At 41.2% G+C, this 22,040-nt stretch overlaps 1 protein-coding gene across 1 annotated transcript in view; it reads left to right on the forward strand.

The window, feature by feature from the left end:
- CYP7B1 (cytochrome P450 family 7 subfamily B member 1) overlaps nucleotides 1–22,040 on the forward strand; it is a 139,497-nt gene that overhangs the window by 95,486 nt on the left and 21,971 nt on the right. Inside the window, exon 5 of the mRNA XM_072151822.1 lies at nucleotides 5,163–5,341. Coding sequence (XP_072007923.1) covers nucleotides 5,163–5,341 — 179 coding nt within the window. The remainder of the gene's footprint in view (nucleotides 1–5,162; nucleotides 5,342–22,040) is intronic.

The following is a 22,040-nucleotide window of genomic DNA, read 5'->3' on the forward strand; positions in this document are numbered from 1 at the left end:
TAAAAAATGTTGCATAAAAACTTACATAAAAACTTTAATCTATAATATACCAATATAACACATTTGGTGTGGTTGCCCTTCATCAGATACAGATACAAAGTCAGTTTTGCTGCTGAAACGGTGTTGACTAGAGATGTTCCATGTCTACTGATATACAGTGGGTACGGAAAGTATTCAGAACCCTTTAACTTTTTCACTCTTTGTTTTATTGCAGCCAATTGGTTAGATCAAAAAAGTTATTTTTTCTTGCTCATTCATTTATGGATTTCCATTTATGTGGAACTGGCTTGATAACCCTTCCATGATTGATGGCCTATAACAATTGCTTATGCTTATAACCAACAATTTGCCAAACTTCTTCTTTTAAATAGATGGTCACACTAACTGACCATCAATTAATTTAAAGGCCATAAGGCCATACACTGTTTTTCTAATTTGGAAAGGTTTTTTTTTAAAAATAAATAGTGGAATCTGATGTGTGCTGTTCAGATGAGGTCATAACTAACTGTAAACCTTGACTCTCATAGGAGCATTTTTCTTTAATTGGAATTTTGAAGAATTTTGAATTAGAAGAGAATGTACATGCTTTTTCACTTTATGTACTTTTCTCATCTGAATCAAGTTTACATTTGTTAAATATTTGTTATTCAAGATATTTTATGGAATAATAAAATTATAGTAAATTCTATATATTATATAGTTATATTTACAGTTAAGATGTGTGCTTGGAAATAATGCCCCCCGATTCACCCGGTCTATCATATAAAGCGTGCGCCATTCTCTCATCAGATGAGTTGTACTATTTGTTTATTTTCAAGCCGCTACGTCAATATGTGGTACAGATTTAATTAATTAGATTGTTCTCCTACAACTGTGTTTTCATGACTGCACAAAACAGTTTATTCTGTATGATTCATTCTATGAGTAATTCAAGGCCAGTTAGATATGAGAGACCGGAGAAGTGAAATGTAATATGATAGTTCAAACTAAAGATCTATACCACAATGTTATAAATCCATATAGGTTTATTTTGAAGAAAGCTATTTACAGTGTGAAGACATATGTTTTTTTCATTTGCCATGTATCACTAATTTTTATTTATTCAAACCAGGTTTTGTGTACAAAATTATCATAGGCTGCCATCTTGTCTGAGCTTGACCCATATATGTGTGTGTTTAAAGTGATGTAACGATGTGATGTACTGATGGGTCCATGTTATCTTTATGGAGGGCATTATACAGGGGAGGGGAGAGGATAATCTGTGACATAATCTATTATCAGTAGTGATGGAATGATGGGTCAGTGTTATCTATATAGAGGTCATAATACAGGGAGGTGGAGGTGATAAGCTGTGACATCATCTATTGTCAGCAGTGATGTAATTATGGGTCAGTGTTATCTATACATAAGTCTTTGTGCATGGAGGAGGAGATAAACTGTGACATCATCTATTGCAGGTAATGATGTAATGATGGGTCAGTGGTGTTATCTATATAGAGGTCATTATACAGGGATGAGGAGATAAGCTGTGACTTCATCTATGGTCAGTAGTGATGTAATGATGGGTCAGTGTTATCTATATAGAGGTCATTGTACAGAGGGGAGAAGATAAGCTGTGACATCATCTATTGTCAGTAGTGATGTAATGATGGGTCAGTGTTATCTATATAGAGGTCATTATACAGGGAGGGGAATAGATAAGCTGTGATATCATCTATTGTCAGTAATGATGTAATGATGGATCAGTGTTATCTATATAGAGGTCATTGCACAAGGAGGAGATGGAGATAAGCTGTGACATCATCTATTGTCAGTAGTGATGTAATGATGGGTCAGTGTTATCTATATAGAGGTCATTATACAGGGAGGGGGGAGATAAGCTGTGATATCATCTATTGTCAGTAATGATGTAATGATGGGTCAGTGTTATCTATATAGAGGTCATTGCACAAGGAGGAGGAGGAGATAAGCTGTGACATCATCTATTGTCAGTAGTGATGTAATGATGGGTCAGTGTTATCTATATAGAGGTCATTATACAGGGAGGGGAATAGATAAGCTGTGACATCATCTATTGTCAGTAGTGATGTAATGATGGGTCAGTGTTATCTATATAGAGGTCATTATACAGGGAGGAGATAAGCTGTGGCATCATCTCTGGTCAGTAGTGATGTAATGATGGGTCAGTGTTATCTATATAGAGGTCATTGCACATGGAGGTTGAGGAAATAAGCTGTGACATCATCTATTGTCAGTAGTAATGATGGGTCAGTGTTATCTTCCCCAAGCTCTGTGTTACCACTGCCTCTTTATTGGGTTAACTAATGAAATTATATCTATTTTTTGTGTTGTGACTGCCCCTAGATAATGATGCTTACAATATGTTTTAATATTTATCAGAAAGCTTTGTATAAGTGTTATATAGTATATTACGTATGTGTGTGCACCTACCATCCAATACAGGATATTTATTTGTTTAGATCCCGATTAATTACAATTAACATCCCAACAATAGCCAGATCCGCTAATGAAGTGAATGACCTTTTATTACCTGCGGTCCCTTGTTTTGATTGGGTGATTGACAGATAGTTGTTTGGCTACTGTGTTGTATTTCGGCTGACAAGACTTTTCATTTTAACTCAATTTGCCTGCCTATCAGGAGCTGGTGGCAGGCCAGACTCAAGTCACCCAGTTTTGCCTCAGCAGCTTGCTCTGTTTCTCATTAGTACGCATTTATTCAGTGGAAATTGGAAGACAAATGCTTGAAGGCATGCGAACTAAGTATAGCAAATAACGGTTTAAGGCTCTCTATTTATGTGAACATTGAAACGTTTGCTAAAAAAAGGTTGAGGTAGTCGATGAAAAAAAACGGGACGCCTCATAAAAAAAATTATAAAAATGTCTTGGACACCCTGATCATGTGCTTTATGTTTACTCTATTTTTGATCACAGCGAAACACAAGAATCGACATGAAGGGGGTGAGGTTGAATTCTTTTGCTGCTTGGATATCCCTAGGTATTCTTTAAATTGCCTTGTTTGTTCGGCTCTAGCACAGAAACAGATGTTGCTGTACTGTGCAAGATAATTTACTGTACCTCATGGTGCAGAATGGAAGGCGTCCCAAGCTACCCAGCTGGTCTGTTAGTAGCACTCGCTGGTGCCTGCTGAACTATGACAAGTGTGAGAGGAGGCTGTAGGTTTATTGTGATTCGATTCACTGTATATTGTCTGATATTTGTGCAGGTTGAGTAGAGTGCTGAGCACTTTCTCTCTGGTTGTGGGCAGGGGGAAGGGGGGGGGGGTTGTATTAGTCGACAGACCTAAATAAGTGCCCTTGTCCTTTGGTGATCGTAATGTGACTCATTACTGTTGTCATCTAATAATTATCGGCATGATCGCTCAGAGCTACAGCCAAGCTCGTCTTCCACACATAACCGGTACTGGAAGGTAAAACAGATTTGTCATTTACGATCTGACTGCTACGCCACACTTTGTGCTCTATTATTGTGATTAACTTCTGCATAAGATATGCTTACCCAATTGTCATCTGTGATACTGCGCTGGCCACGCTTCCTGGAAAACTGTCAACCGATATGATGTGTCCGCATTACCCAGGATATAAAAACGTAAAAACCAGCTATTTGATGGCAGCAGCCGGTTCAAACATATATATTTTTGTCCTCTTCTCCTTTCTCACCCTCGCCCAATTCCTCGGGTAAATAGTTTTACTACATATGTCAGCTACCATTTCTAAACATGTATTCTGACCACATTATCATCTTCATATTTTTAGGTCTGCAGACAGCAGAAAAAAAAATGGAGGCTGGGCCATTGAATTGCACCGTGTAAAGTTTTTTGTTGCCAGAGCGCTGCCAGTTGAAATTTATCGTGTCAGGTGCCTTGTGGCTATCCGCAGTAGAGGCCATATTCTGGAACCAGAGTCGTTCCCTGGCTTCGTCACCAACAAGCCGATTTGACTCTGCCTGATTATAGTAACGAAGGCAGTCCAAAAGAATATGCACAGACTCACTGTACGTCACATTGAATCACAGCGCTGGCCACACAGAGCTGACCGCAGCCTCATTTCTTTAGACAAATGCACGCTTAAGGAAAAACCTCCTGCGAGAAAGCATCCAAGGCCACTTTATTTGCTATGCATGCTGCAACAGATTTAATATTTACTGATAGAACGTTTGTTATTATCTACTTCACATGCATCGTGGATGCTGGGGATCTGTTGTCTCTAACCTTTTTGGTTAAGGAAGCGCACAAGGCTTTGTTAACATATTCCTTCTATTTATTTCCCTCTGTTACCTCCTGCTTGGCGCCTGCTTCTGCAAAAAATGACTTTATTTGCTTTATTTGGTTTTAAAAGCCCATTATTAGAGAAGATCAAGCCCCATTATGGCCCCAATATGAGCTGCTGGAGGAACAGTCAGGTTTGATTACAAAACGAGAGATGCAGAACTAGACAGCAGCTACATGCTGATCTGCCTGCGATCAGAATGATTTATGCAAATTATTCATACTAATCCCATTGGGACTTCTCCTCAAACTGCCAGGATAAATTGCCGGAAATTACCCATAAAATCTGTCGTGCTAGGAGCAAAAGGTGAAGGCCACTGGGAACGTAAGGACATTCGACTTCTAAAGCCTCTTATGATGTTGCGTACATTTGTGTAAATACATCTTTCGAATTAATAAAACATAGTAAATATTTGTCCTGAAGCATGGATATCACCCATCTGGCTGAAGACGATGAGAGATGTAGTTTAGTCAGGGCACTGCGGCTGTGCGACTCCGCTACATTTCCCAGGATTGCTCATTCCCTATGTAAATGAAGGGTATTTTGTATGCAGTCTTAATTATCTCATTGGCAAGGCTTCTATATTGTGCAGGTTTCCAATAAAAGGGAAAGGTATGCGCTAAACGTTTCCATCCAAAATTCCTTTCAATAATTTTTGTGTATTTATTAGCAGATGTAAACCGGAATTTACACCCTTTATGTGGATTCCATGCAGTGTTATGCTTCCACTATAGCGAAGCTCAGAAAATATACACTTGTTATGGAGCCCAGTGGGGCTGTCTAGTCAATGGCAATATATTCTCTTAGCAAATCATCACTGCATCGTTGTCATGTCTTCTTCTTCTTCTTTCCCAGGTAGTGCTATAAACGAGTCATTGCGATTATGCTCTGCATCCATGAACATCCGCGTAGTACAAGAGGATTTTCTTCTGGAGCTGGAGGATGACCAGTCAGTGAGTCTGAGGAAAGGCGATTTTGTAGCCCTATATCCTCCGGCGCTGCACAAAGATCCGGAGGTCTTCGAAGATCCTGAGGTAAATATTCAAATCGAGCTTGTCATCAGTCTCTGGGCACCGTGCAGAGGCCGAATCCATTTCCTAATGTTACTCCTTCTTCTGGAAGTAATCTGCCTTTATTCAGTCACAGTTTTATGGCCCTGCAGGTGAAAGGGCTTGTAGCTAAGAAAGAAAAAAAAAACTAGTGGTGATTTAGACTGCTGGTCCTTTCAGAAAAAATGACAATTGCACATTGAATATTAAAAACTTGAGGCTAAATGTGCACTGTCTATGTCTCTGGATCGTTTTATAGCCATAGAAATAATCGGTGGTGGCTTAAACTACAACTAATGGGCAACATTTATTTAAGTGCCCTGAAAACATAGAAATGGTTTTCCAAATATATACGTTCTAATAGTCTTATAATAGTAGCTATTACTAGTAATACAAGTCTTAGAGTAAAATACTGAAATATCAATATACTCTATAGCATTGGTGGCGGACATATGGCATGGGTGCCAGAGGTGGCACTCTGAGCCATCTCTCTTGGCACCCAGGCTGTCACTGTAGCACAGACAGGTTGAGTGACATAAGACATCCTACTGCAGCCCTGAGTAGCCCAGGATGTACCACGTTAAGAGCTATTTTAAAGCAACACTTTCTGGGCTTCCTATGACTTCATAAGGAGCAAGGAGATGTGGACAGGGCTGGAATACCATTGGAGCTGCTGCCCCATGATGCTTCCTGTTCAAGGACACCCTTAAGGGAAGCTACAATGATAATATGAATTCCCCCTCCTTCTTTCAACTGTATCGGTGTCCTCAAGCACCAATACAGTTAAAAGCTGTGGCAAAGCAGCGAGCAATAGTGTGCTGAGAAAATTGCCATGTTGGCACTTTGTGATAAATAAGTGGGTTTTGGCTGTCATTTGGACTCTTAGGGGCATATTTATCAGGACCTCTGCGCACCGCCAGTGGCGCAGAGGCCCTGAAATAATCGCAAATGCTAGCTTATTGCTAGCTTTTGCGATTATTTTCCCCAATCCGCTCCCTTCACGCCAGAGTGGGGCAGATTTACTTACCCGGCCCATTCGCGATCCAGCGGCGCGTTCTCTGTGGTGGATTCGGGCATTCCGCCGATTCACTAAGGTAGTTCCTCCGCCGTCCACCAGATGTCGCTGCTGCGCTGAAGAGCATCGAAACGCACTGGAGTACACCGAGTCGGACCAAGTGAACGCCGAACACCATTTTTTTTTTAAAATGCGGTGGTTTTTCTGAATCCGTTGGGTTATCGTTCGGCCATGCCCCCCGATTTCCTTAGTAAATGACCCCCAGTATGTCTTGAAAGGGGTTTGCCCTTGAAAGAAAGTTCTGAAATTTTAATCCCCTAGTGATGGGGATTCTCTAAGCAGACACTTCATGATTCCTCTGTGCTATGAGATGCTGTGTGCTGACAATATGCTTACATTGTCATAGTACAGGGTTATCTACACTTTTATTTAGGTTGTGAACATTCACTAGTATCTGACACATAGAAAAAGAGATGAGAGAGATCACAGATGAGAGATGATGAGATCCCTGAGATGGATATAAAACACAAAGGGGCACATTTACAAACAACAGTGCAAACTGCACTATGTGCAGTTTTCCTGTGGAGTGCGCATGTTATTCATGAATCTGGCACTCCCTGCACTGCTCTCAGAGTGTGCCATTCTTTTTTTGGTGCACCTTCAACATGGGGTGTGTGACACAAGTCTGTCGGACTTTGTATGTTAAATCTGGTGCATGGTCTGACTGAGCACTGTAACGCCCCCTAATTTGTGTTGCATGATGCCTAGTGCAGCCGTGTTCCAAATGGCCTTGTGTGACACAATTGTGGCGCAAACACTTCTTAAATACCTATGCAAGCAGATTGCACTAAAATGAATGTGCAGACTGTCCGACAGAAAACTGGCGCACGTCCCTTTGTAAATGTGCCCCATTGACAGCCTAAGCTCTGCTAACTCACCGATCAATGAAACACAGTCAGCTCTGCTATAAAAAAAACCCTTATCTGTCTGTAGCATGTAGAGTAAGTCTCTGCACTCAACTGCTTGATGGCAGAAAGTGCCTGTGTCTGAGCTGGTCTTATAATGCAAGGGGGAGAGGCAGGACGAACACTGCAGTGTACAGACCAGAGAAGCTATTCATGAGAAGAATCCAACCATAGAAGGATTTATGGTCGTATCCAGGGATAACCAAAATTGTAAACACCAGGTTTGATAGAGAAAGCTTGGAATTATATCTGGGAAATGCTGTTGATAACAGTGAGTTAGAGAATGTGATATATTGTTATCCTGAGTATATTTAAGAATCTTGTCTTTGTGGGAATACCCCTTTAATAAGGGGGCACAGTATCAGACAAGGAGGCCAAGGACCCACCAGTTAAATTGATTCTGGGGGCCCACCAAATGATACATGGAAATATTACCTGTACATTAGGCATCTAATACAATGCATTTTCATTGTGGTTTGCAAATGCATTTGGCAAAATCCATCACAAAACATATCTTGAGATGCGTTTTAAAATGCAATTCAACCTATTCCTCTTGTGAAAATGAACTTAGGTCCAGCATTAGGTAGGACCTCTTATTAAAAGAAATCTGTGCCTCTGCCAGCTCCCTCTAATGTTGTGTCCCCCTCATCCCCCCCTCATACTGTGACCCCTCATCTCCCCATTATGTTGTGGTCTCCCTCATTTCCCTTTCATATTATGGGCCCCCGCATTTCTCCCTCATATTGTGACCCTTCATCTCCCCCTCATGTTGTGGGCGATCATCTCCCTCTCACACTGTGGTCCCTCTCATCTCTTCCTCATATTTTGGCGCTCATCTCCTAATCATATTCAGGCCTCTCTCATCTTTCCCTCATATTTTTGTCTCTCATCTCCTCTTCAAATTGTGACCCCCATCATCACTCCCTCATATTGTCAACACTCATCTCCCCTCATTTTCTGGCTCCTCTCATCTCTCCCGAATATTGGGGCATTTTGCCTCCCTCTCATATTGTAACCTCTCATTTCCCCTCATATTGTGAGCCCCCATCATCTCCCCTTCATATTGGGACCCTCAACTTCCCCTAATATTGGGGCCCATTGTCTCCCCCTCATATTGTGGCCCCCTCTCCTCCTTCTTTCCTTGTTTCAACTTAATTAAAAAATAATAAACCACCGATTCTGATCTGTTCCTGTTCCCAGGTAGCTCTCATCTTCTCATCTTCCTCTGTGCTGTGATGCCGGCAGACATGCTGAGATCATCACATTGTGCCTGGCAGCCACACAGCAGCCAAATAACAATGCAGAAGGCTGATAGTTCTCTGCCCCATCATCTTGCGGTGCTGCCCTACAGGGACTCTACCGTGGCCCAGTCAGTCTAGAGGCCAGTAAGGCCGATGGGGGTATTAACTGGACCCCCAATGTAGTGATTCTGCTGCCTTAAGCACTTCATACCAAAACTTGCAGAAAAAAGTAGCAGGAAGAAGCAGCACTAAGCCAATTATACACATCATAGTTTGGAACTCATAGGATATCTACTGAGACCACATAATATTTGTTAGTACAGAATCGACATCCAGAGTTAGAGCCACTGTACACTACAATACTAGTGTGAGAAATCCATCTATCAGAAATATATTTCATATGCCGCGATTCATTTTGTACTATACTATTTGTATATCCATAAGAGGTTTATCTTTGAATTGGTGCATTGGTTTATGGTCATAGAGGAATGTTTCATCTCTTACATTGCAGTAACAGGGAAATGGAAACTTTGGTACAACCTTTCCTTCTATTGGCTTTGTGATTAACATATAGAGGAGGATTAACTACACAATATTCTACCCCGGAGTCAATGGCTGTAGGGAATACTATCTGCATCATACTATATGACGTGTACTGCAGTCTATAGATGCCTGATGACTGCACAACACATATTCATATTAAGGAAGTACATGAATCCCTAAAGCCCAGTCACCTGTTATCCTGGACAAAAACACCAGTGTTACCGAATTCCCATATATGTTTCTAGATATTGGATAACAAAATGTTTTATCCAGATACTATTTAAAATATTTGTTTATTTCAGAAGGTCAAAGTTTTTTTTTCAGCCAGACTAGTGTTCTAGTAGGTGCCGAGGGAGTGGGCTCCCTCTACCACCCATCAGCACCACACATCAGCAATCCAGGGGCCAATGATGTCACAGGCAGCCCGGGGGTCCTCAGAGGGATCCCTGGGCTGCCTTTGGTGTCTTTCTATTGTGTAGTGCCAGAGGCACAAGTAGTGATGTACATTTTAAAAAAAGATCAAGTGATCTCCTGTCAGTGAGAAAAAGTTAAAAAGAAGTTCAAGATAAAAAAAAGCCTACAAATAAAAAGGTAAAAAAAAACACACCTCTTTAAAAAAACAAAACTTCCACACATTTCTAAATCTAGGCTAAAGAAATATAATAGTATATATCCCATATGACAAAAAAAACTTTAAAAGAAAATTGACAATTCCTAACCATCCATCACACAAAAAAGTATATTAAATGTGATCAAAACCCTATAAATTTGGTATCACAACATGCCTATTGACCTAAAGAAAAATAGTTTATGTTATTTAAGTTCCACAACAAATGCAGAAAATTCTTATAAAAAAATAAGATGTCAGATTTATGTTCTTTTTTAAATATAGTGCACAGAAAGGGTTAATAAATGTCAAACAGTAGAACAAATGAAAACCATTCAGCTATGTTGACAACAAAGAAAGTTATAGTTTGCATGAAGCCTGGCAGTCACCATCGGCCTAAGGCCTGGGAGGCCCTTAAGCTTGATTACTTTAGTAAGCAGCTTCTAGTGCGTTTTTTTAGGGTGACAGCAGGGTCGGACTGGCCCACCGGTATAGCAGTGAAATAACTGGTGGGCCCCGACACCTCCTGGCTCAGCCCCCTCATAATGCAGTAAGAGTGCCTGCGCTCTGGACTCCTCCTACTGAGAGCAGGCACACCCAGAACTGTCAGTCCCCACCTACTGGAGTGCGAAGGCCTAATGGCAAGCACATTCGTCTGGATACAGCCCGGAGTCTCTCATCTTCCTCCAGCACTCTGGCAGTGAGAGCTGTGAGCAGTTTCTCTTGACTGCCAGAGCGCTGAGGGAAGATAAGAGACTCCTGGCTCGGTCTGCTTAGCTGTGCCTCCACCTCTGCACTGAGCCCAGGCAGGAGTAAGTGGGACTGGAGGGCTGAGCTGTCTTGCAGTGCTCCAGCTCAGAGCTGCAGTGTGCAGCCCATCTCGGGGGCCAGGAGGCAGGAATTACTATTACAATAGAAATGTGCTACTTCACATTACATGTAGCACACTTTCATCAAGGCTGCAGCAACTTTGGGGTTAGTGCAGGAGACGGGTCAGCAAGGAGGGGCAGGGCTGTAGAGCACAAGAAAGATGCAGTCTGTAGCCTGCAGCATGTGCTGTGTCCTGTCCTCCTCCTCATATACAGCTTGTTATAAGCAGTTTTCCTCCATGTGCTCCAGTCACTGCTGTCCTGGGACTGAGAAGTGGGATGGCATCTTTATATCTGCCAAATGTCACAGCTAAGTAAGTACATGTATGAGAGCTCATATACAGGACTGTTTCCTCCCTATACAAAAAGCCACATATATAATTTCTTTCATTAAAAAAGTAGTCTGGATGTTACTAGCATGTCTGTAGTCACCTAGCATTCAGGTGACAAATGCAGAGTAAGGGCTTATTCACACAAACGTAATGGGGACTGATATGCAGCCACATATTGGTCCTCATTGACATCAATGGTGCCCGGTCACTGTGTGGTGAGAACACGTTGTCTCACCACGCGGTGACCGTGCCTGGCGATATATAGGACATATCCTATATCCGCCATGTTATGGCAGTTGCTCTGCTCTATGGAGAAGGGAGGGGTGATCAGCACATCCCTGCATTTTATGAGGGTATTGGAAGCCAGATAACCTGAATTTTAAAATATACAATATTCCCATGTAGCAGTAGGTGGGCCCCTAGGATCAATTTCACTGGTGGGCCCTAGGACCTCTAGTCTGACTCTGGGTGACAGGTCCTCTTTAAGGTAACTCCCATGTAACATATAAACTAAACATATGCCCCATGTAAATAAAGTGTTTTGCATGATGAAGACGTCTTTAACCCCTTATCACCGACACTAGTTTTCAGCTCACTGACCAGACTCGATTTTTCAAATCTGACATGTCTCACGATAATTGGTTATAACTTCGGAACGCTTTAACATATCCTGGTGATTTTGAGAATGTTTTCTCGTGACACATTGTACTTCATGTTAGTTATAAAATTTAAGTGATAAGTTTTGCGTTTCGTTCTGAAAAAAAGTGAAAATTTGGCAAAAGTTTGTAAAAATTCTTCATTTTCCAAGTTTGAAATGTTCTGGTTTCCAGACAGGAAGTAAAACTACCCAAAAAGTTTGATAATTAACATTTACAGAATATCTGCTTTATGTTGGGATGATATTTTATGCTTCCGGTCATTTTTCTAGGATGTTATGAGGTGCAGAACTTTAGGTGCGATTTTTCTTATTTTCATGAAAATTGCCATAACTCACATTTTGAGGGACAACTCAGCTTTCAAGTGACTTTGAGAGGCCTAAATAATAGTAAAACCTCATAAATTACCCCACTATAGAAAGTTCACCCCTCAACATATGTAAAACAACTTCTATTAAGTCCATTAACCCTTTAAGTGTTTCACATGGGTTAAAAAATATGGACCTGCGATTTAGAAACTATGGAATTTTTTTGGAAATACATTCATTTAGGCCAAAACTGACATTTTCAGAATAAATTAAATGATGAAACGCACTGCAACGCTTGATGCCCAATTCCTCCCGAGTGTACTGATACCACATATGTGGTGGTAAACTGCTGTACGGGCGCACGGCCGAGCATAGAATGAATGGAGGCGCCGTCCACAGCAGATTTGTATTGTCACATTGTACGACCTATAAATTTTTATTTTTTTTGGTAATGCGATCATATGAGGGCTTATTTTTTATGGGATGAGATACAATGTATAAATAATTTATTTTGGGAGTCTAAAGCTTATTCATGAGATTTTATTAACTATTTCAAGAAGGACACAAACAAAATCATCAATTTTTATTTTGGATTGTGAGCATTTTGCCCCCCCCCCCGCTCACCGTAACGTAAAAATAATATTTTATCTTTATTCTCTGGTTCACTACGATTGCGGTGATACCTCATTTATATAGTTTTTCTTATTTTGCTCAATTTTCCTGAGCAAAACCAATATTGGAGAAAATCGCATTGTTTTTACTATTGACAACTTTTCAGGGCCATAACTTCTGTATTTTTCTGTTGTCAGATCTGGTTGAGGGCTTATTTTTTGCGAAAACAGTTGTTATTTTCAGTCGTATCATATTAGGTACCGTAACTTTTTTTGATCACTTTTTAGAACATTTTTTGTGATGGTGTTTGATGAAAAATTGTATATTATGGGAAGTTTTTCGAGTTTTTTTTTTTACGTAGTTCACCGAGCGGGTTCAATATTGATTTAGATTTATTGTACAGATTAATACGGACGCGGTGATACCTCATTTATATAGTTTTTCTTATTTTGCTCAATTTTCCTGAGCAAAACCAATATTGGAGAAAATCGCATTGTTTTTACTATTGACAACTTTTCAGGGCCATAAATTCTGTATTTTTCTGTTGTCAGATCTGGTTGAGGGCTTATTTTTTGCGAAAACAGTTGTTCTTTTCAGTCGTATCATATTAGGTACCGTAACTTTTTTTGATCACTTTTTAGAACATTTTTTGTGATGGTGTTTGATGAAAAATTGTATATTATGGGAAGTTTTTCGAGTTTTTTTTTTACGTAGTTCACCGAGCGGGTTCAATATTGATTTAGATTTATTGTACAGATTAATACGGACGCGGTGATACCAAATATGTACGTGTTTTGTGTTTTATATACTTTATTTGCATTTTATGTGTTACTGGGGAGATTATGGGACTTTTATTTTATTTATTTATTTAATTATATTATAAAAAGATTTAATTTTTTTTTTTTTACTTTTTTACATTTTCTACTTCTTGGCTTGAATAAGCGATCATCCGATCGCTTATTCAAGCCTTTACACTGCAATACACTTGTATTGCAGTGTATAGTGAAAGTAACTGAGCATGCTGCGCATGCTCAGTTACTTACAGCCGGGTCCTGCCAGGAAGGCAGGACCCGGTGAGAAGAGGAGCCGACAGCCCCGGGTCACTCGTCGGAACCCGGGGCAGCGGCAGGAGGGATCGGATCCCCCGGTAAGCACACCGGGGGGTCCGATCCACGGGGGGCACACTTGCACGCCGCGGTCATGCTTGACCGCGGCGTGCAAGGGGTTAAACACCCGGGATCGGAGTTTTTCCGATCCCGGGTGTTAGTGCCGGGTCTGGGCTGTGATATCACAGCCCGACACCGGCACCAGCGAGACCCGGTGTCCCGAAAACTTCTTCTGATGCGCCGCTGTAGAAAGGCGTCGCATCAGAAGAAGTACCCTTAATGACCGCCGTAGAATCCCGATAGGGCGGTCATTAAGGGGTTAAAAAATGTATCATCATATTCTGCAGTTTTACCACACAACACTTGTTATTTTGTACCCTGTTCCCCATGTGAAACGTGACATAAAAAACAGCACATGGTGCACAGAAATGCTTATTTGCATATCAATTAAAGGGGGGGAGGGAAAACCTCAACATTTGCCCTCCCACCTCCTTTCCAAAATTATGTTGAAAGCTATTACAGAAACTTTTACTATGCATGTCAGTTGCTGAGGAGCCTCATAATACAGACATCAGCTGCTGCATAACCTCATAATACACACCTCCACTGCTGCAGAACCAGATAATATGCACCTCAGCTTCTGCAGAAGCATATCCTACACATCTGATCTGCTGAAGAATGTAATAATACACACCTCAGCTGCTGTATAACATCATGATACACGCCTCAGCTGCTGTAGAACATCATAACACACACCTCAGCTGCTGTAGAACATCATGATACACACCTCAGCTGTTGTAGAACATCATAACACACACCTCAGCTGCTGTAAAACATCATGACACACACCTCAGCTGATGTAGAACATCATGACACATACCTCAGCTGCTGTAGAACATCATGACACACACCTCAGCTGCTGTAGAACATCATGACAGACATCTCAACTGCTGTAGAACATCATGATACATACCTCATTTGCTGTCAAAACCTCATAATACACCTCTCAGCTTCTGCAGAACCTCATGCACAGACGACACATGCACATGTACATGCAGACACATCCATGTAGACACACATGCAGACATATGCAATTATACACAGTTAAAACACACTTTGTGACACGTGCAGATAGACACACATGCATGCACAAGCATGTTGACACACATGCATGCACACACACTTGCTAATGCATGATACATGCACAATAAGTAAAATGCAGGCACTTGCAGATAGATAAACATCCATATAATCACATGCACGCACTTCGGCACACTTATATATATTGAATAAGGATTAGATGGATTTATTTTCACACACACACATATTTCTAACCGGTGGTTGGTGGTTGGCATTACAGCCTTGCAGCGCTGGGGATCTGGGTTCAAGTCCCAGGGTAAACTTCTGCAAAGAGTTTGTATGTTCTCTCCGTGTTTGCATGGGTGTCCTCCAGTTTCCTCCCACACTCCAAAACATACTGGTAGGTTGATTAGATTGTGAGCCCCATGGGAACAGGGACCGATTTGGCAAGCTCTGTGTAATCTGTGTGCGTTATACAAATAAAGAATTATTTTTATAAACTTACCTACAGTGTAGTCTCTCGAGCAGTCTTCTCTTCTGCTGTGCCCTGCCCCCTACTCTCATCTCACTGACCCCTCTGCTGCAGGAGTGGAGTGTGAGAGTGAGTGCAGGCTGTGCCAGTGTCCCCACCACTCTGGTGCCCCAAGGCTATCGCAAGTACCACCTGGTGCTTGAAACGGCCTTTAGCACATTTACTAGTAAAACATCATTTTTTGTGTCCCAGTGCTGTCATTAAGAACTGATTGGTCATTACCAGACTAAGCAGGGACACCCCCAACTGGTAACACTCAGTAATCAATTTGTTCATGTGTTTCACTAGGTGTAACCATGAAACATGACAACAAAGAGCTTTAAGAAATCCAAAATTGTCATTTTGAGAAATATAATAATAATAAAAAAGAGAGTGGCCACATTCCCTTTAAAAAGGCCATAAAATATGCAAGCAACCCCCAAAAATAATATACTGTAGAACTGGAAATTGGGTATAAATGTGTACTCATCACATAGGATGGACCAGAGATGAATCTATGGATGTAGACAATGTAAGTTAGTTGATTAAACCTCTGCTCTAATAAATCTGTACCGAATGTATGAAAGAGGCTTATAAAGATTCATACATCTGTCACTGCTACTAAACTGGTGCACAGAAGAATTGCTTGCATGTGTTCCCCACAGGTTTTTTATGTTTTTATAATAAAATAAGTTAAATGGATGAAAGGTAGGAATCCTAACCTCAAAGTCGCATTGCTTTGTATAGACACAATGGGGGTATTATCGCCGAATTTTTGACTCCTTCATCCTTCACAGAGAAAAGAAGGGGTTGTTTCATAGATTTTTTAGTAAACTGTAATAGGCAGATTACATAACCATCTGCTGTCATCTTTACTTGAGCTCTTTCTGGTTCTATGAAACAATAATGAAATTGGCAGGATATTTACTGACAGCTGATGGCATAAGTATGGGGGGGGGGGGGATGCAAGTAAAAACTGACCGATCAAGGATCTGCTATTTCATTGCAGTATTAGAAATGGGAGAAATCATATGCAAAGCCGATCAAATACAGAATTTTTTAAATTGCAAATGTAGCTCCCCCAAGCCTCCTATAGCCAGGGATTGTACATAATATAAATTACATGAGTTCTTAAGAGTTAAATCATAAAAAGACTTCTAACCAAATTTTATAAATCAATAGTGCAGATGATAATAGTAAACTTTAATATATTTTATTGAAGGAATACGTTAATGTGTCCTTTTTTTCCCCCTGCCTTTCTTCCTTATCTAAAAAGTTTGTATAAATCAGCTTTCTGTCCCATATCCACTGACATCTAAGCGATAAAGGAATCTGATAAAGTGTCTAATAACTTAGAGGGGTTGTCCACTTTAAGCACATTCCAGCAAATAAATGATATTGTTTGTGTAAAGAAAAGTTATACACATTTCCATTACCCTTTCTGTATAGATTCTTAAAGGTTTTTCTAGATCTCTGCTTGCTGTCTTACTGCCATCATGCAACAGGAATCTTCATTCTTTACTTCCTGTAGATAAACACCGGTCCATTGTCATGTGATGGCCCACAGGTGGCCAGCTTGTATCAAACAGCTCTGATTACACTGTTATATAATAAGTTGTGCACCTATGTGACATCACATGACCGTGGACTGGTGTTTATTTACAGGAAGTATATAATGAAGTTTCCTGTTGCATGACGGCAATGGGACGGCAAGCAAAGATCTACACTCACCGGCCACTTTATTAGGTACATCTGTCCAACTGCTCGTTAACACTTAATTTCTAATCAGCCAATCACATGGCGGCAACTCAGTGCATTTAGGCATGTAGACATGGTCAAGACAATCTCCTGCAGTTCAAACCGAGCATCAGTATGGGGAAGAAAGGTGATTTGAGTGCCTTTGAACGTGGCATGGTTGTTGGTGCCAGAAGGGCTGGTCTGAGTATTTCAGAAACTGCTGATCTACTGGGATTTTCACGCACAACCATCTTTAGGGTTTACAGAGAATGGTCCGAAAAAGAAAAAACATCCAGTGAGTGGCAGTTGTGTGGGCGGAAATGCCTTGTTGATGCCAGAGGTCAGAGGAGAATGGGCAGACTGGTTCGAGCTGATAGAAAGGCAACAGTGACTCAAATCGCCACCCGTTACAACCAAGGTAGGCAGAAGAGCATCTCTGAATGCACAGTACGTCGAACTTTGAGGCAGATGGGCTACAGCAGCAAAAGACCACACTGGGTGCCACTCCTTTCAGCTAAGAACAGGAAACTGAGGCTACAATTTGCACAAGCTCATCGAAATTGGACAGTAGAAGATTGGAAAAACGTTGCCTGGTCTGATGAGTCTCGATTTCTGCTGCGACATTCGGATGGTAGGGTCAGAATTTGGCGTCAACAACATGAAAGCATGGATCCCTCCTGCCTTGTGTCAACGGTTGAGGCTGGTGGTGGTGGTGTCATGGTGTGGGGAATATTTTCTTGGCACTCTTTGGGCCCCTTGGTACCAATTGAGCATCGTTGCAACACCACAGCCTACCTGAGTATTGTTGTTGACCATGTCCATCCCTTTATGACCACAATGTACCCAACATTTGATGGCTACTTTCAGCAGGATAATGTGCCATGTCATAAAGCTGGAATCATCTCAGACTGGTTTCTTGAACATGACAATGAGGTCACTGTACTCAAATGGCCTCCACAGTCACCAGATCTCAATCCAATAGAGCATCTTTGGGATGTGGAGGAACGGGAGATTCGCATCATGGATGTGCAGCCGACAAATCTGCGGCAACTGTGTGATGCCATCATGTCAATATGGACCAAAATCTCTGAAGAATGCTTCCAGCACCTTGTGGAATCTATGCCACCAAGAATTGAGGCAGTTCTGAAGGCAAAAGGGGGTCCAACCCGTTACTAGCATGGTGTACCTAATAAAGTGGCCAGTGAGTGTATATAAACCCTTAAGAATTGATACATGATGTATATTGGAAAATTGTATAACTTTTCATTACACAAACAATATCAATTATTTTCTGGAATGTGCTTAAAGTGTACAGCCTCTTTAACTCTTTACAGACAGTAGCTGTATAGTCTAATCTCCTTACAGAACTGAAATATGACATGAAATATTTTCTACATACAGAAAGATTTTATCTTTAGCCTGCTGCAGCGGAGACTTCAGATACACTGCTGACTAAAGGAGAAAGAAGGAGCAGAAAATTAGGCACATAGAAGCCGAATTAATCTTCGGATTAATTAACGGAACATCAGTTTTGATAAAACACACAACAATCCTATATTGGGGTGAATTTGCTGGGATGTCAATTTCTAACAAGAACTTTTTCATGTTTTTCAGTTGTGGATAAAGCTTCTCACTGTAGAATAATAAACATAAAAAAGTTTTAAAAGATTACCTTATAATACTTCACAGCAGCAACAAGCAGCTCCCTAAGATTGATGTCATTTTTTAATTCTGTTAACACAAGCCTAAGTGCTTAAGACCAGCACACTGTCAGAATCTCTGTTTTTATAGATGTGGTCACACCTGCTGATGATCAAATAATCAAACAGACTAGCAGAGCTGTTACTTAGCCTCCTAAAATTTTCGGAGAGGAGAAGAAAAATGAAAGCGCAGCATTATAGTGTAGTATTCCTTTACGCATAAAGAAGATATCAGTTTATATTGGCGTATTCTAACTTTGTGAGATGTCACAACCAAACAATGCACATACAGAGCAAGTAAATGGGGCTTACTTACTAAGGGTCCTCGGCCGCACTTTCGATGGATTATCCAGCATTTTAGGGATTTGCACCGATGTGACAGGTGTTTAATAGGGGATTGTGTCACATGCTATCGGATTGTGGCATGGCTGCACTGGCTTTCATGCAACAGAAATCGGGGGCGGGCTGTCCGACTGATTCGGACTGTGTCGCAAGATCAAGCACTTACATGCACCAGGAAGAAGGTGAACTCCGGTGGATCTTAGGCCTCTCCACACTTTTTTTCACGTGCGTGTTCTGCGCCTGCTTTTGACGTGCAGAACTTGCATTGCACTCTGACCCATTGTAATCAATAGACTTTTTCAGACTTGCATTTTTTTTCACGCACACACGCGCATTTTTTTTAACGCGCGTTTAAATCTCCTCATGCTCTACTATTTTTGCAAGTCAAACGTGTGAAAAATGCACCATGCAAGTCTATGGAGACGCATCAAAAACGCATTGCACTCTGAGACACATGCAAGTGAAACGCATTTTTCACGCATCACTTCCCATAGAAAAGATAGAGCTCAGTCCTTAGTCCTTTTCATGTGCGATATCTGCACGTGCATCGAAATTAAAATGAAAATGCATTGAAAATGTGCATGAAAAACTGAGACACTGAACAAACTCTGACTGAAAACTGATTGCACTCTGATGCAAAATGTGCGTTTTTCACTGACCAAACCCTGATCGCACCCTGATCAGACTCTGACGTGATCTGCAACGCAAGTGTGGAAGGGGCCTTAGTGAATCGCGGCAGAGTGCATTCTAGTCGGACAATGATCTTTCGGTGGACTCCTCTGGATGGGTAAGCAAATGTGCCCCATATGTCTCATGTGTAAAAGCTATGAAATATATTTACTTCCTTTTATATATTCTTGTTTTACACATATTTTTTTCATGTATATGAAGATTTCATGTTTATACCGAAAATTCACTAAAATTGTCTTTTGATATGTGCTATTTTGAAATATGCCTACAGAGATGGATTGTATAGTGATGTTTTTTTGCACTAAACTTGAAGTAAAAAGTTTCCCTTGGCATTCATGTGCTAGAACTGATGACATATCTGGAAAAATATGCAAAGTTTTCCAGGATAGGATTAGGAAAACCTGCCTCTTTTAGCCACCTTGTAAGGCAGCTCACTTGACATCAAGCATGACCTACAAGAGGCCTTATGACATGATGCGGTATTAAAACCAAACCAGTATATCTATTCCAGAAGGAACAAACTCCCAACTGTAGAGAGCACTGTTTTGAACTGATTGGGTTTCCTCAGTACAGCGTGGGGAACTGGTTTGGCTGCTTGTGACTAGAGTTGGAAAGTAAGAGTTCTCCTTATGGAGACTGCCAATTAAGGCCACCATGTAGCCGTGTGGAGTCCTATAGCCATGGATGCTCCACTAAGGGGTTACTGGGAAAATATGCAAAGTTTTCCAGGATGGGATAAGGAAAACCACGCCTCTTTTACAGATAGGAAACGTGTCTCCTTTTTTTACAGTTTTTTATATACTGGAGACAAACATCCATGTTGTTATGGTGAAAAGCTCAAGATTGTTTTGAATATTTTGTTTTTATATAGTGTAAAATAACTACATCAATATCTTTCAACTAAGGAGCACCCAAGTAGATATATTGTTTTCCATGGCCCTTCAGGCCAGGGTTTCTGCTAAAATCTAGAAGCAGTTAGGATCTACTTGATGTTTTTCCACACAACTGCATTATAGACAATTAATTGTTTAAATAAACAGTTCAATTGTTTAATTTCTGCTATTTTTTTCAGCTAAGGATTTACCTAATTTACCTTAGACCTATGTCCCGATTGCATTCAAAGAGGGACACTTTCTTTTTCTAATGACTGGATTAGAGATGGGCAAATCGATTGTAATGATTCTAAATTTGCATAGAATTTCAGGAAAACTTTGATAGTGTTCCTCACTGTATGGCGGTAGTGTCCCTCACTGTATGGGGGTAGTGTTCCTCACTGTATGGGGGTAGTGTTCCTCACTGTATGGGGGTAGTGTTCCTCACTGTATGGCGGTAGTGTCCCTCACTGTATGGGGGTAGTGTTCCTCACTGTATGGGGGTAGTGTTCCTCACTGTATGGCAGTAATATTCCTCACTGTATGGCGGTAGTATTCCTCACTATATGGGGGTAGTGTTCCTCACTTTATGGGAGTAGTGTACCTCACTGTATGGGGGGTAGTGTTCCTCACTATATGGAGGTAGTGTCCCTCACTGTATGGGGGTAGTGTTTCTCACTGTATGGGGGGTAGTGTTCCTCACTGTATGGCGGTAATATTCCTCACTGTATGGGGGTAGTATTCCTCACTATATGGGGGTAGTGTTCCTCGCTTTATGGGGGTAGTGTTCCTCACTGTATGGCGGTAGTGTTCCTCACTGTGTGGCGGTAGTGTTCCTCACTGTATGGCTGTATTCTTGACTGTATGGCAGTAGTGTTCCACACTATATGGTGTTAGTGTTCCTCACTGTATGGTGGTAGTGTTCCTCACTGTATGGCGGTAGTATTACTCACTGTATGGGGTTAGTGTTCCTCACTGTATGGCGGTAGGGTTCCTCACTGTATGGGGGTAGTGTTCCTCACTGTATGGGGGTAGTGTTCCTCACTGTATGGCGGTAGTGTCCCTTACTGTATGGGGGTAGTGCTCCTCACTGTATGGGGGTAGTGTTCCTCTCTGGATGGCGGTAGTGTTCCACACTATATGGCGTTAGTGTTTCTCACTGTATGGCGGTAGTGTTCCTCACTGTATGGAGATAGTATTCCTCACTGTATGGCGGTAGTGATCCTCACTGTATGGCGGTAGTGATCCTCACTGTATGGCGGTAGTGTTCCTCACTGTATGGAGGTAGTATTCCTCACTGTATGGCGGTAGTGATCCTCACTGTATGGCGGTAGTGTTCCTCACTGTATGGCGGTAGTGCTACGCACTGTATGGCTGTATTCTTCTCTTTATGGAAGTAGTGTTCCTCACTTTATGGGGTAGAGATACCAAATTTGTATAGGTTTTATAATGTTTTCATTAATTTACATAAATTAAACCTCCTGCACAAAATTTTTCT

The sequence above is a fragment of the Engystomops pustulosus genome, chromosome 5, assembly GCF_040894005.1.
Source record: "Engystomops pustulosus chromosome 5, aEngPut4.maternal, whole genome shotgun sequence".
Taxonomy (NCBI): Eukaryota; Metazoa; Chordata; class Amphibia; order Anura; family Leptodactylidae; genus Engystomops; species Engystomops pustulosus.